The 15865-nt window shown below is 35.8% G+C and overlaps 1 protein-coding gene across 2 annotated transcripts in view; it reads right to left on the bottom strand.

Annotated features, from left to right (window-relative positions):
* The window catches only part of CTNND2 (catenin delta 2), a 795027-nt gene that overhangs the window by 634269 nt on the left and 144893 nt on the right, over window positions 1–15865 (bottom strand). For both annotated transcript variants that reach the window (XM_036310692.1, XM_036310691.1), the window contains exon 2: window positions 15259–15395. In XM_036310692.1, coding sequence (XP_036166585.1) covers window positions 15259–15395 — 137 coding nt within the window. The remainder of the gene's footprint in view (window positions 1–15258; window positions 15396–15865) is intronic.

A 15865-nucleotide genomic window follows, 5' to 3' on the forward strand; every position in this document is an offset into this window, starting at 1 on the left:
GAATACTGAGGTTTATAATAACTCACATTAGGGAGCTTATTTTGTCTGCAATGTAAATATACTGATAGAGACTTTTAATGTAATGTTTAAATTTTTTAAAAAATATTAATTTGCCATAGGATTTTTGGCATGTTTCCTTTGGCTCTGGTTTAGCAGTCCATTTCAAAAAATTACCTCAGCTCACTATGATGGCTATAAGAAAAGAGACAGACAACAAGTATTGGCAAAAATGTGAAGAAACTGGAACTCTCATAGGTGCAGCATGTTTGCAAAATAGTTTGGCAGTTCCTCAAAATGTGAAGCCCATAATGGTCACATGACCTAGCATTTCTACTGCTAGGTCTCTATCAAAGGGAAATAAAACATATGTCCACACAAAAACTTGTACACAATTATTCATGATGACATTATTCCCAATAACCCCAAAGTAGAAAAAACCCAAAAGGCCATCAAGAGATGAATGGGTAAATGAAAGGAGATATAGCAATATAATGGCATATTATTTGGAAATAAAAAGGAATGTGCTGATGATGCCTACTACCACATGGATGAACCCTGTGGCATTATGTATGATAAGTGAAAAGGGCCATTCACAAATATATTTAAAATTTAATTGATATATAATGGCTGCCTAATGAAAATCTATAGAAACACAAAATATATTAGTTGTTTCCTAGGGCTGTGGGGTTTGAGGAGAATGGGAAGAGACTGTTAATGGGCACAGAGTTTGTCTTTGAGAGGATAAAGGTTTTCAAAATTAGATCATGGTGATGGATGCACAATTCTGTGAATATACTGGAAACCATTGAATGGGATGAACTGTATAATATGTGAGTTCTACTTCAATAAGCTGGCTTTGAAAGTTACCTCAGGATGTGTAGAATGATGAGACTTAGTAGTACAGAAAACTATAGGGATGGTCTAATACAACAGACTTTTATTTTTTTGTTTTGGTTAATCCTCACCTGAGGATATTTTCTCCATTGCTTTTTTTAAAAATTTTTTTATTTTTTAAGAGAGAGCAGAAGACAGGGGAAGAAACAGAGAGAAACATCGATGTGAGAGAGACACATTGATTTACTGCCTCCCGCACATGCCTAACCAGGCCTGGGGATCAAGCCTGAAACCGAGGTATGTGCCCTTGACTGGAATCAAACCCAGGACCCATTAGTCTACAGACTGATGCTCTATCTACTGAGCCAAACTGGCTAGGACCAACTGACTTCTATAAATAAGGAAAAATGAGTAAATCAGTTATCAACTTCTAAACAGCAAATTACCTCAAAACTTATTGCTTACAACTATAAAAACTGTTTATTTTTGTCATCAGTGTACAAATAACAGTGAGAACAGATTGCCTTTCCTCCAAATGACATCAGTTGTGGCCACTTGACCAGAGGCTCAACTGAAGATGGCTCACTGGAAATGCTAGCAAGTTGGTGCTGGTGTCAGCCAGGAATACAGATGGTGCTGTGTCTGCACTCACAAATATATATAAAGTAAAAATAAGAAAAAAAAATCCCCAATACAAGGGAAATACAAAATAAGCATATAATAAGCAAATAGTTGGATCGCTCAATACTTGGGGAAACAGTATGCTTTCAAAGGGTAGTTTAAAATTATTAAAAAATATAATCAACAAATATTTGGCATAATTGCATATAAACAAAAAGAACTGGGTATTCGTGTGTTTTATGTGAAGTTGATGATTCATGTGATAACATGATAATTGTTTATTTTTTTCCCTTTTGCTGAAATAAGGCATGCAGTCTAGTTTGAGGACAAAGACTATCTCCTATATATTTTATTAATGAAGAATAGGTTTAAGTTAATGTACCTAATTTTAAGCTGAAAATATCTCATTCCAACCAATTAAATGAGTTTCGATTCAGGTTGTTTACAGAGGAAATTATAGTTCCAGGGACCTGGGATTCATCAATGTAAATGGGCTAATTCTGAACCATGTGAAGGTAGCTCACAGGGTTAGACAGAGATCCAATACAACTATTTAAAAAGGGCAAACGAACATAATCAATATAACAGTGGAGACAAGACCCTTGTTCCACATAACTAAGCCAAGGATTTTTATCACAGTTTAGCAAGACATTTACTTTTGAGCTAAAATAAAATAGGAAAACACACTAAATTAACTTATAAACTCATACCCTCAATACAAATATATGGAAATATTTTTTGTGTCTGGAGCTGCTCTGGAGGCTGGCAACCAAATGTTAGGAGGCTCCCTTGGCCATAACCCTACTCCATAAATAATTCAATAAAATCAAGTGTTTTTCAGAAAATGCTGTAGTTGTTAATTATTATTAATATTAACAGCAGTGTTATATACCTAGCACTAAAACATTTCATTTCTATTAAATCAAGTCACAACAGTGAGGGAAAGGTTTTCAGTATCAGGTTTCCATACAATCCAGAAAAGTTCCCAGTCTGGTCATTTCTTATCTCGTGTCCCCATAAAAGTTGAGTCATCATATAACTACATCATTATTAAAGTTGAGTTGTTGGAAGATGTTTCAGTAGAGGTTTGAAAACTTGTTCCTGATATAAACAGAATTCCCAAAATACAGATATTACACTCTAGATTATTAATAGTAATATATCCCAAGAAAACAGAAACACCAATCAGAAAAGATATATGCACACCTATGTTCATAGCAGCACAATTTACAATAGCTAAGATTTGGAAACACCCTAAGTACCCATCAGCAGATGAGTGGATTAGAAAACTGTGGTATGTCTATACAATGGAATACTACGATGCTGTAAAAAAAAAGGAATTCTTACCATTTGCAACAGCATGGATGGAACTGGAGAGCATTATGCTAAGAAAAATAAGCCAGTCAGAGAAAGAATATCACATGATCTTACTCATTTGTGGAAAATAATGAACAACATAAACTGATGAACAAAGATAAAACCAGTTATAGAAGCATAGAACAGACTGTCCAACCTATGAGGGAAGGTGGGGGGTGAGGAGGTAAGAGATCAATCAAAGGACTTGTATGCATGCATATGAGCATAACCAATGGACACAGATGGGGCGGGGGAGAGGGGAGGAAGGGCATGTGCTAGGGGATGGGGGTGGCTGGGGAGAAGTCAATGGGGGGGGAGACTTATATAATACTTTAAACAATAAGTAATTTAAATTAAAAATAAATAAACAAATAAAAACATTTAAAAAAAGAAACTTTAAATATAAGAACACAGAAAAGAAAAAAAAGAATAAATTGCCGCTGGCCTTTGACAGGAGGTCTATAGCAGGCAATTTCAGGTCCCTGACAAGTAATGGAGTACATGGTACTATTTATGAAAAGTGTCTGAGTTAGCTAATAGGTGGATTGGATACAAAGCAGATGTTTTGTTTTCATGGAGGCTTCTCCTCTGTTCAGGCATGGGTGTGGGTACAGGCCAACAGGGCTACAACTGTACTTCAAAAACTACAAATCAACTCAGACTTAAACACCTTGAACTGATATCTCAGAATTCTACTTCCCAGAGCAGAAGAGATGGCAATCTCAAAATGTGCATGGGATTGCTTGTACTTGCCTAAAACAACGAGGGAATCATCTCGGATGAACTATTTTGTAATTCTAAGTTTTAATTATGTACATAACTTCCTCATCCCGCAGACCTTCCAGGACATGTAAGCTTCGGGAGGCATCCCCAGGTAAATATATATGGACTTGGTGAGTGGATCTATTTAGTATTGGCTACTTTAAATGCTGAAGATTACATGTCAAAAGTTATATTTGTTAGTTTTGGTCTTACTCATACTGTGTCTGTTCTCCTAAGGCAAGGGGTCCAGCTGCTTCCAGAGGCCTTGAGTAGAATGTGAAAGTCAGGACTTGTCATTAGTCAAAAAGGAGGGTGCTGGTCTTCACTCTTCTATGGAAGCGGACCGTATAGCTAGCTCCTTTAGAGCCCATGGTATGGATCTGCACATTCCTTTAATGATGGCAGCTGAGTGATAGCAACGTGAACATGATCGATGGGCTGCCTGGGGCTTGTTTACCTGTGCTCCTGATGTAGGCTAAAGATAACTTCCATCTAAACCACTGCCTCTCAGAAACAGGAATGTTGGAGAAAAGCAATGCTGTGGTTCAACCTACAGAACTCCCTTCCTCCCATATCTTCTCTGCAGACATTCACAATGAGGTATCTAAGTTCCTTGAATTCATTTTGTTTGGACTGCCATTAACAATTCCTTCAGACTCCAAAAATATAAGGCAGATCAAATTGGTGTAAAATTACACACCTTCCTTTTCTTAGTTAAATAAGACCTAGGCAGGCAGGGGAACCATTAAACTTGAAATCAGCAAAACCTTGGTTATAGAGAAATTTTTCTCTTATAAAAGGATAAGACAGTAAATGTATCATAAACCATTTTATATCTAAACTAGAGGCCCAATGCACAACATTCGTGCAAGAGTAGGCCTTCCTTCCCCCGGCTGCCGGCACCAGCTTCCCTCTGGCACCCAGAACCCGGGCTTCCCTTGCAGCCCCAGCGTCCAGAAGGTCATCCAGAAGGATGCTCCGAAGGACGTCTGGTCTAATTAGCATATTATGCTTTTATTACTATAGATTATGAGACAATGTAGCATAATAAAAAGAGCACTGGATTCAGAGTAAAACCATCTAACTTTTCATTTCAATTGTACAACAATTTACTACATGGCTTTAGGTAGGAAAACTGAATATATTTTTTTAAATTATCAACCTCTTGATCATAAATAGAAAATGTTACCCATATTTTCTATTTTATAGATATTCATAATGTATTTTGAAAAGAATATAAATTGTAAATAAATTTAATATGTATGCTTTAAAAATGTTTTTGCTATTCTGAGATACTATTTAACATCATTTCTTCTTCTATGATAATTCCTAAGATACTTGGTTTAGTTTCTCTGAATATTGAACATGTTTTCCCCATTTACTCCTTTTAGAATATTCTGTCTGTTAATTTCCTACTTTGTAAACCCTATGTAGGGCACTGACTGTTATACCCAGGATCTCCTGTTTCATAGGTCCTGCCTGTGGTTCCCAGTAATTAAGTAGTAGATATTTTCCCAGTGAGTTTGTAAGGGTCTTTAAAACTCTTTCTCAAAACTTTGCCCCAGGCAGCTCTTGTCAAAGTAGACCCAATGATTTATGTACCAGGAAGCATGACATGTCTTTTTTTTCTCATTTTGTGAAAACTGAATCAACCTAAGTGATCAACAAAGATGGAAAAGTTAAATAACATTGTAATATTAAGTAATTCACAGTGAATCACAGTTCACAGCCATTAGGAAAATGTTTACAAATAATATTTAATGATATGAAAAACTACTCTTAATATAATGTTAACTATATCAAGTATAAATATTTATAAAGCAAAATATAACATTGTACAAATAATTATATAGTTGTATAAATCTTGGAAAGAAATCTCCCTAAATCTTTGCAACAACCTCTAGTTGCAGTAATATTCTAAATAAACTTTTCAACTTCATTCCTCCCTGAGTTTTTAAACTTTTCTACAATGTGCATGAATTATTTTATAATGGGAAATTCATTAAAATATTAAAATATCACATTTAAAATAATGTGATTTCACACAGAAATATCTAACAAATAATTCTAATGATAAATGTGAAAGAAGCATTAGAAATGCACCATAATGTCATGTTACAAGCCACACATACTAAAAGCTTATCTCCTAATTTAGCATATGAAAGCTTAGTCCATTTATATTTCCTTCATCATAGCCTCTAGAAAAAATACCTTCAAAGGGGAAAGAGCAGACAGGAAATAAATTAATACTTAGAAGAGAATTTGAGCTGATTATAAAGATAGATTAAAGCATATGTGTCTTGAGTTACAAACTAAAATTTTAAGGGAAAAATTATGTTTTAGGAGAAAAGTCAAAATAACTTAACCAGCAAGAATAGAATACACATAAGGGAGCATGGCAGTGGGGGCTGAGAAAAAAGATTATCCACTCCCGAATTATTCACTCATGACTGAACTCTTAAATTAATTCTTACACAAGTGGTTTATGATCCTTGTTTTTCCTTGATCTCTAGTCCCTACCATTATTTTTGTGATGAAAAAGATCCATAAAGAAACAGACTCACATCAAGCCTAGTAAGTCTCATCAGTCTTTCCTTCCTACTCTGAACTCCAGAATTCGACATAAGCCCTGGTCTTTCTTTGCCCTGCTGGAAGTATGAACACCCAATGTGGTCAGTCTACCCCTGCCTGCCATTCTGTGCGTAGGATATTCACAAGGCTTTCTGATATTTTCTGACTCTGGGCTCTGCCCCTTCCTTGATATGAGCTATACCATTAACTAGGACCCAGTTCCACAGCTTCTGGCTGAGTTCTACCTTGTGCCTTCCTATCTCAATCCATCTTGAAACCAACAATGATCCTAATGTAGTCTATGTTCTATAATAAAAATTCAGGAAAATTATGTTTTTCTTAAATATTTCAATGGGCATGTGACTTGAAACAAGGTGAAAGATCATCAATTAAGTAATTCTCATTATAATTTTGATATACAAAGAAAGTTCAACTGTGGCATTGTGTGTGTGTGTGTGTGTGATATGTATAATTCTTTTCTTCTCTGACTAAATGAATATAAAGTTCACTAGTCTTTGCTCATAATCCGTCTCTATCTTCTTGACCTTTCTTAAAGGTGTTTTAATTTCCTTTTTTTCATGGATGATAATTTTGCCATTACTTTTATAAGATGCTTTCCAAAATATACTCTGAAATTTGATTAATAGTTATAGGTCATTTTCCACATTTCATTATCAGAAACTATTGCTGCACATTATGGTAACACTAATAATGCTGAAAGATCTTGCAGTGATATGTGGCACTGGAAGAATACTAATCAAGGAAGCAGTTTATAACGTGTTCCTTTCCAATAATATTCTTGTTATACAGAGCTAATGTGTTTTCACAATTATAAGTGTAGAAGCTAAATAAAAACAAAGGCATGCTAGCATCACATGAATCCATGTAAAAGATCAAGATTTCATTAGATTTTTAATGAGGCATCTATTTAAATGCTTACTACCTTCATTCATATGACACAGCCTATGTAAAGTGCTCTGTACAACAGTTTTGCCGATAGTGAAAGCTCAGCAAGGCCTTTACCCTTGCTTTCCTGTAGCAAATACAGTAATAAAAATGATTAAAAGCAGGAGGACTTCTGCTTTACCACCTAGCAATTACCAAAATCCTAAATAATGGTACTGAAAAGTTCCTCTAAAATCAAGACTATGATTTACAATCTGTGTGGAATTTAAACAGCAAGAGAAATTACTATAGAAATAGTGTGTCTGTGGTTATAAATGCTGTCAATTTTAAAGAATGTTTTTATCACCATAAATTATTTGCAGTTTGATCATTTAAGGACTAGAGAGTTTTCTTAATCTTTTATGTACAGATTTTAAAGAGTTTATGGCTCTTTTATGTATTTAGTTTTAACTCCATTGATAACTACTTTAAGGTAAACTCTAAATCCATGTATCACCCAGAGGAAGCATAGTTCCAGGCGTACAGTAAGTAGACACCTGACTAACACAATTGAATGCAATGAATAGACACATTTGCATATACTGGTATATACCCAGACATTTGCTATGCAATCTATTCATGAATATACCTGGCTAGTAGAATTATTACAAACATTTGCCAAGCCATAATAATTTACCAAGGTCAATGAACTAGAGGAACTCTAAAGATTTAAAAAATGCCCCAGGATTTTTTTAACTTATGTATGAAGACCCCTTCGATGCTAACTTTGGAAGCATTGATGATCAGATGAAACATTGATCAACTGAAGGGAAAGAAATATTATTATGAAACAAGTATATTTTTCAGAAAGTCATGTGTTTTTTTCTTAAGAATACAGTAAACATTTATTTAAGGCAGTGGTTCTCAACCTTCTGGCCCTTTAAATACTTTTCCTCATGTTGTGACCCAACCATAAAATTATTTTCATTGCTACTTCATCACTGTAATGTTGCTACTGGTATGAATCGTAATGTAAATATCTGATATGCAGGATGGTCTTAGGCGACCCCTGTGAAAGGGTCACTCGACCGCCAAAGGGGTCGCGACCCACAGGTTGAGAACCACTGATTTAAGATAAAATACAAAGACCTACATAGCATGCATTAATGCAAAGTCTTGTCCAACATTATTAACAAATTTTTAAAGAGTGTAAACACACAAATGAAGACCAGGGTGGCTGTGCTCGGGCCAATCATGAGCAGATGTGTCTGTACTTCTCAGGGTCATGAGGCCACCTCGGGTCTCTCCACTGATGGATGATTCAGGCTCAGCTCACTCTCTCTCATCACCACTGCTTTGTCATTATTCTCACACGGGCTTGCACATAGTCCACAAAAAGCTTTCTCTCTCATTTCTTGTTTTTTTTTGTTTTTTTTGTTTTTTTATTGCTTAAAGTATTACAAAGGGTATTACATATGTGTCCATTTTTTCCCCCCGCCCTAGACAGTCCCCTAGCCTCCCCTATCCCCCAGTGTCTTATGTCCATTGGTTATGCTTATATGCATGCATACAAGTCCTTTGGTTGATCTCTTGCCCCCCTACCTCCCGCCCCCCAACCCTCCCCGGCCTTCCTGCTGCAGTTTGACAATCTGTTTGAGGCAGCTCTGCCTCTGTATCTATTATTGTTCAAAAGTTTATAATGGTCTCTATTATCATGAATGAGTGAGATCATGTGGTATTTTTCCTTCATTGACTGGCTTATTTCACTTAGCATAATGCTCTCCAGTTCCATCCATGACGTTGCAAATGGTAAGAGTTCCTTCCTTTTTAGAGCAGCATAGTATTCCATCGTGTAGATGTACCACAGTTTTCTAATCCATTCATCTACTGATGGGCACGTAGGCTGTTTCCAGATCTTAGCTATGGTGAATTGTGCTGCTATGAACATAGGGGTGCATATATCCTTTCTGATTGGTGTTTCTGGTTTCTTGGGATATATTCCTAGAAGTGGGATCACAGGGTCAAATGGGAGTTCCATTTTCAGGTTTTTGAGGAAACTCCATACTGTCTTCCATAGTGGCTGCACCAGTCTGCATTCCCACCAGCAGTGCACAAGTGTTCTTTTTCTCCACATCCTCTCCAGCACTTGTCGTTTGTTGATTTGTTGATGATAGCCAGTCTGACAGGTGTGAGATGGTACCTCATTGTTGTTTTGTTTTGTTTTGTTTTAATATATTTTATTGATTTTTTACAGAGAGGAAGGGAGAGAGATAGAGAGTTAGAAACATCGATGAGAGAGAATCATCGATCAGCTGCCTCCTGCACATCTCCTACTGGGGATATGCACGCAACCCAGGTACATGCCCTTGACCGGAATCGAACCTGGGACCTTTCAGTCCGCAGGCCGACGCTCTATCCACTGAGCCAAACCGGTTTCGGCATCATTGTTGTTTTGATTTGCATCTCTCAGATGATTAGTGACTTTGAGCATGTTTTCATATGTCTCTTGGCTTTCTGAATGTCCTCTTTTGAAAGGTATCTATTTAGGTCCTTTGCCCATTTTTTGATTGGATTGTTTATCTTCCTTTTGTTAAGTTGTATGAGTTCCCTATAAATTTTGGAGATTAGGCCCTTATCAGATATGACATTGGCAAATATGTTTTCCCACACAGTGGGTTTTCTTGTTGTTTTGTTGATGGTTTCTTTTGCTGTGCAGAAGCTTTTTATTTTGATGTAGTCCCATTTGTTCATTTTCTCTTTAGTTTCAAGTGTCCTAGGAGCTGTATCAGTGAAGAAATTGCTTCGGCATATGTCTGAGATTTTGTTGCCGCTGAATTCTTCTAGAATTTTTATGGTTTCCTGTTGTACATTTAAGTCCTTTATCCATTTTGAGTTTATTTTTGTGTATGGTGTAGTTGGTGGTCTAGTTTCATTTTCTTGCATATATCTGTCCAATTTTCCCAACACCATTTATTGAAGAGACTATCTTGGCTCCATTATATGTTCTTGCCTCCTTTGTCAAATATTAATTGAGCATATTGGTTCGGGCCGATTTCTGGGTTCTCTATTCTATTCCATTGATCTATATGCCTATTCTTGTGCCAGTACCAGGCAGTTTTGAGAACAGTGGCTTTGTAATACATACTGCTGCCGCTATTCGGGGTCTTTTTTATTCCAGATGAATTTTTGGAGAGTTCGTTCTAGATCTATGAAGTATGCCGTTGGTATTTTAATGGGAAGTGCGTTGAATTTATAGATTGCTTTGGGTAGTATGGACATTTTAATGATGTTGATTCTACCAATCCATGAATACGGTATGTTCTTCCATCTGTTTATGTCTTCCTCTATATCTTTTTTCAACGTCCTGTAGTTTTCTGAGTAGAGGTCTTTTACCTCTTTAGTTAAGTTTATTCCTAGGTAGCTTAATTTTTTTGGTGCGATGGTAAACGGGATTGTTTTTATAATCTCTCTTTCTGAAAGTTCACTATTGGTGTATAGAAATGCCTCAGATTTCTTGGGGTTAATTTTGTATCCTGCTACATTGCCAAATTCATGTATTAAGTCTAGTAGCTTTTTGATGGAGTCTCTAGGGTTTTGTATGTATAATATCATGTCGTCTGCAAATAAGGACAGTTTTACTTCCTCTTTTCCAATTTGGATGCCTTTTATTTCTTCTTCTTGCCTAATTGCAATGGCTAACACTTCCAGTACTATGTTGAACAGGAGTGGTGAGAGGGGGCATTCCTGTCTTGTTCCTGTTCTTAGGGGAAATGGTGTTAGTTTTTGTCCATTGAGTATGATGTTGGCTGTGGGCCTGTCATATATGGCTTTTATTATGTTGAGGTATGATCCTTCTACTCCCGCCTTACTGAGAGTTTTTATCAAAAGTGGGTGTTGAATTTTGTCAAATGCTTTTTCTGCATCAATTGATATGACCATGTGGTTTTTTTCTTTCAATTTGTTTATGTGATGTATCACGTTTATTGATTTGCGGATATTGTACCATCCTTGCATCCCTGGGATAAATCCTACTTGGTCATGGTGTATGATCTTTCTGATGTACTGCTGGATCCGATTTGCTAAGATTTTCTTTGATCTCGTTTCCCAGAGGCATATCTAGGTCTTGACATTAATTATAATTGTTTTTAAATTCTTGATTTCAAGCCCAAGGTTCTCAAGCTATCACCATGTGTATGAATTCACTTTGTGAATCCACCACCCCTATCCATTTTTCTGTCTTTATCCCCTTACAATCACTGTCATTCCAAGATCCATCGTAATAACCACTCTCTTGCATCCTTCATCTTCACGGCCTCTGCCTCTTCACCTTGGCTCAGACCAACACTACACAGACTACAAGCCATCCGCCTACCTGCAACCACATCCGTGGCCTCTCTCCTGCTCTCACAAATGAATTATCGCTATTCCCTCCACTGTTGTACTGGATCCTGTTCACGCTCACCTACTCAGTGAGTTTTCTCCTGAAATTATCAAACTCTTCCACCTTCCCCAAGCATCATTAATATCTTCTTGGTCATTGCCATCATCATAGGAATATTTCCCATCCTTAAAAATAAATCCCTCAACTTGTCTTACTCATTAGCCTCCACATCTGTGATAAATGGTATCAATCACCTTTGTCAGTTATTTATTCAAATAATATGACCGGGATATCACACACCCCACTTCTGTCCTCTCCTCCTCTTCTGGTGGAAGACATTCACTTACAGGACAGGAAATGGGGACCAGTTATCTCTCTCTTAAATCCCTATACGAGGAAAGACTTGGGAACAGTCAGAAATGAAATGGTCTGAAACACAGGAAATTACCCACAGGGTGTAACAGAATTCATGGTTCTATTTATGTTGATATAAAAGTGTAAAATTTACCAGTTAAAAAGCAATCAAAACAGGAAATTAGAACAAAGGAAAAAAATCAATGAACAGCTCTTCATTGAGCAATCCATAGCTGCTGAGTGCAAAGATACTAAGGTTTAAGTTACAAATATCTTAGTCATGCCATATAATGCTATGTGGGATGCATTTCATGACCTGGGGTTTGCATGACTTAAGTTTCATTATATAGTGATAAACTAGAATTTATTTCTATGCAGTTAACCTGCCTAAGAACTTGTGTACTTAGTCTCATTAACAACTTATTCCAATGACCTCTATCAGATAGTTTTCTTTACATATACTTTTCCTTTATTACCCTTTATTGTGCTTTGCTTATATAAGTTGCTCTGCATGTTTAATGAATGAGCAAATCAACTATGTAACCTATTACATGGCAGTCAGCTCAGAATATATGTTTGCTATCTTTCATATGAAGTATTTTACATAAAAGACATATATCATATTTTCAACTCTTCATCAATCAGTATAATTTTATGTTTTTTTTCTATTGCAACTAATTTTACAGTAAATTCTCATATGCATAAAAATCTTATGTTCTAGTTCACTCAGTTTTATAAAACATCAGTCTAAGCTAGGCTAATCAAAGGCTATTGAACATTTCAAATACTAATTCATAGGAAAATATCATTTTCAGAAATATAACAACAATGCACATCCCCATTTTGAATTAAAAAGAACGTGAATTTCCTCAAACCTTAACCCTTGGCTCGCTTACAATATATACTACACTTAGATGTTTATTATTTGGTAGATTAAAGAAAATAATATTATTTTGAAATTTATGTCCCTGATTAGCACATTATGGTGAGAAATATTCATTGGTTACTTGCATTTTACCTCTGTGAATTGTCTGTTCATATTTTTTTTGCCTAGTTTTCTGTTCTTTCACTTGTCTTTAATCAATACCAGAAATCTTATTATTTTAATGATATCAATACTTTGCATATATTTGTGGCACGTATATTCTGTTGGCCCATTTTTCTACATTTTATGTTGAGTTTTTGCTTGTTATTATTTTTGGTATTCACTTTGCCAACTTGCACCAATCATTCATGTGTGGTTTCTGAATTTCCTTTCATACTTAAAAGTTGGCTCCATCTGTAATTTATAAACTTTTTTCCCAATGTTTCTTCTAATGTGTTTATAGTTTATTTTATACAGTTACATTGCTTATTTTTGAGATTTATTTCTGTATATGTTTTGAGTTATGTTCTTTAATTTTCTTCCAGATGGTTAGCCAATTATGTTAATGCCATCTAAACCACTGCTTTGTGCTAAAACAAAAATACTTCAAATACATATAACTCGAATACATGTTTGAACCTGTTCTGAACCCGCAGCTATATCTTCTAGAAATCATTCTCTCTATCTGTGGGCAGGTGGACACTACTGTGATGAACATATTTGGTAAAGTGAAAATCTCTCTTATAAAAAATTTCCTTGGCCTCATATATTTATACTTCCCATGTAATTTTTAATATAGTCTGATCCAGTTTGCCAAAGAAATGAACCATCAGCCACAGCTTCCTAATCAGAACTGTCTAAACGTTATATGCCATTTGGGAGTGGGTAATGTGGTTATGATATCAAGCTTTCCTACACAGGATTGTGGCATGACTTTTCATTTATTCTGAATCCCTTTATGTCCTTTGACAAAATGTTATAGTTGTCATCAGACAGGTCTGGGAGTTTTCTTGTTAAAGTTATGTATTATGTTTTATATTTTGTCACTACTCTGAATTTACTGGCCTAGCAGGGCTTCCAAATCATACCAAAATAAGAAAGCGTGGCATAATCCAACCATTACAAACAGTACCCTGTGTATGGAGACGAGTGGCATGAACCTGTGCTCACCTTTTCCATTGTTCCTTAAAAATAATCAGAAAACTCTCCCAGGTTGGCACTTGAAAGTAAACTAATCAGGCAATTGTTTTAGGCCTCAATTGCCTAGGCCTCAAATTTATCTCCTGCTTACTGACTATTTTTACAAACTATATTATTCAACCAAGCTATTTAACTTTCTTTTGTGTACCTACTTAGCTGCACACCTCCAGATCTGGTGGAACACTTTGGTTTTTTTTTTCTTAATTTTTTTAAATCGTCATTTCCCACTGATTTGTAGAGAGAATGGAAAGGAGGAGTAGAGACGGAGAGAGAGAGACATCAATGTGAAAGAGACACATCAGTTGGTTGGCTTCTGCAATTGGCTGGCTTCTGCACGAGCCCTGACCAGGGCCGGGAATTGAACCTGTAACCAAAGTATGTGTTCTTGACTGGGAATCAAACCCAAGACCCATCAGTTCATAGGCCTATGCTCTAACCACTGAACAACCGGCCAGGGCCTGTCAATGGCTCTTCCTTCAATTTCCTTATTGATAGCTTGAGCATAAAGGTGGTTTCCTACTTTTACCTAAATTAGTCCCTACTTATAAAAAATAAACAAACAAACAAAAAACTAGAGTCCCTTTTTGAGTAGAGTAACGATCCTTTATTGCCCCATTTAGACTATTGCTTGGTTGAGATGTTCTTGAAATTAGATAAGTTATGTCACTCTCACCCACTGTGGTTGTTAATTCAACATCCAAAAATCACATAACCCAATCACAGGATGCTTTGTTAATAACAATTCTCACTTATATTCTAGCACATGCTAAAAGAAGTGATTAAAAATGCTGACTTTCCAGCTTTCTTTAATTAGTTACTACCTCTTATTTACAAGGAACAAGACTTTTAAGAAATAATTTGCTTAGATCTAAGCCTTCAAATTTTATTTATTTATTCATTTTTATGGCAAAGTAATGCTGAAAGAAGAAACAATCAAAATGTCAATTAGTTTTAAAGGGGAAATTCTTGTGTTCTTCCAGACCCATCCTCTCAGAAACACTGAGAAGGCAAATTTGCATTGACCCAACATTACATTCACCTGTTATCACACATGCTAATTTTTCAGCCCTGTGGATACATTTTGACAGTTTATTACACTTTATATTTTCTAAAGACGAATTATTTGACTTAGTGCATTTAATAGTATTAAAAGTTAGGTCCGTCACCAAATCTGCCAAAACTTCATCAATATGTAAGTATGACTGTAAAGTTGTATTTGCCCTATGGGCTATTATTTCAAGAATATCTGCCTGAATTATGAAAAAAAAACATGGAGTCAAAAACAACTGTAATCATATATTTATATTAATTTGATAATGAATGCCAACAATCCACTAGTAAATCATGAATATTTTTCCAATGATCATTATTCAACAGGAAAGAACTTTTTATTTAAATACTCCCATAAGTATAAGTGGAATGTTTCTACCTGTTCTTTGACCGAGGCAAGAATGGCAGAGGTGGTTTCTGTTTCTGAGCCATCCCCGTTGGAGGTGGTTAGGCCAGGACTCAGGGAGCTGGTTTTCTCTGAGGCTGACGAAGGCTGGTCGGGGACAGGCATAGCTCCTGCAATGCAAGAGGACACGCTCAATGCAATCTGATGTTGTCACTGTCAACAAACACAAGTATCAGGCAACTCTAAGCCATATACTTTGGCAAAATGAAAATTATGAACTACAGAGAAAACCCGTAACAAAATGGCAGAAGGGGAAACAAATAAATAGAACAGTTTCTCCTATAGCAACCCCAACCAAATTCCACAATACATGCACAACTTTGTGTTTCATCTTTGAGATAAATGGGGGAAGGAAAATGGAAAATAAGATTACAAGAAAGAGTAAAGATATAAAGAAATGTTGAGTTTAAAAAGAAGCTAGTCAAACCACTTTTACATATCTGTTAGGTAAATTTATTACTTGGGTATTGGTACATTTCAACCTAAAAAGAAAACCTGTTATATTCCCCTTTCTACAGAAATCACAGAAAGAAATGGTTAATAATTTATAAATAATTAAGAAACAGCACAATTAACATAA

Source organism: Myotis myotis, unplaced genomic scaffold, assembly GCF_014108235.1.
Source record: "Myotis myotis isolate mMyoMyo1 unplaced genomic scaffold, mMyoMyo1.p scaffold_m19_p_5, whole genome shotgun sequence".
In the NCBI taxonomy this organism is placed as follows: domain Eukaryota; kingdom Metazoa; phylum Chordata; class Mammalia; order Chiroptera; family Vespertilionidae; genus Myotis; species Myotis myotis.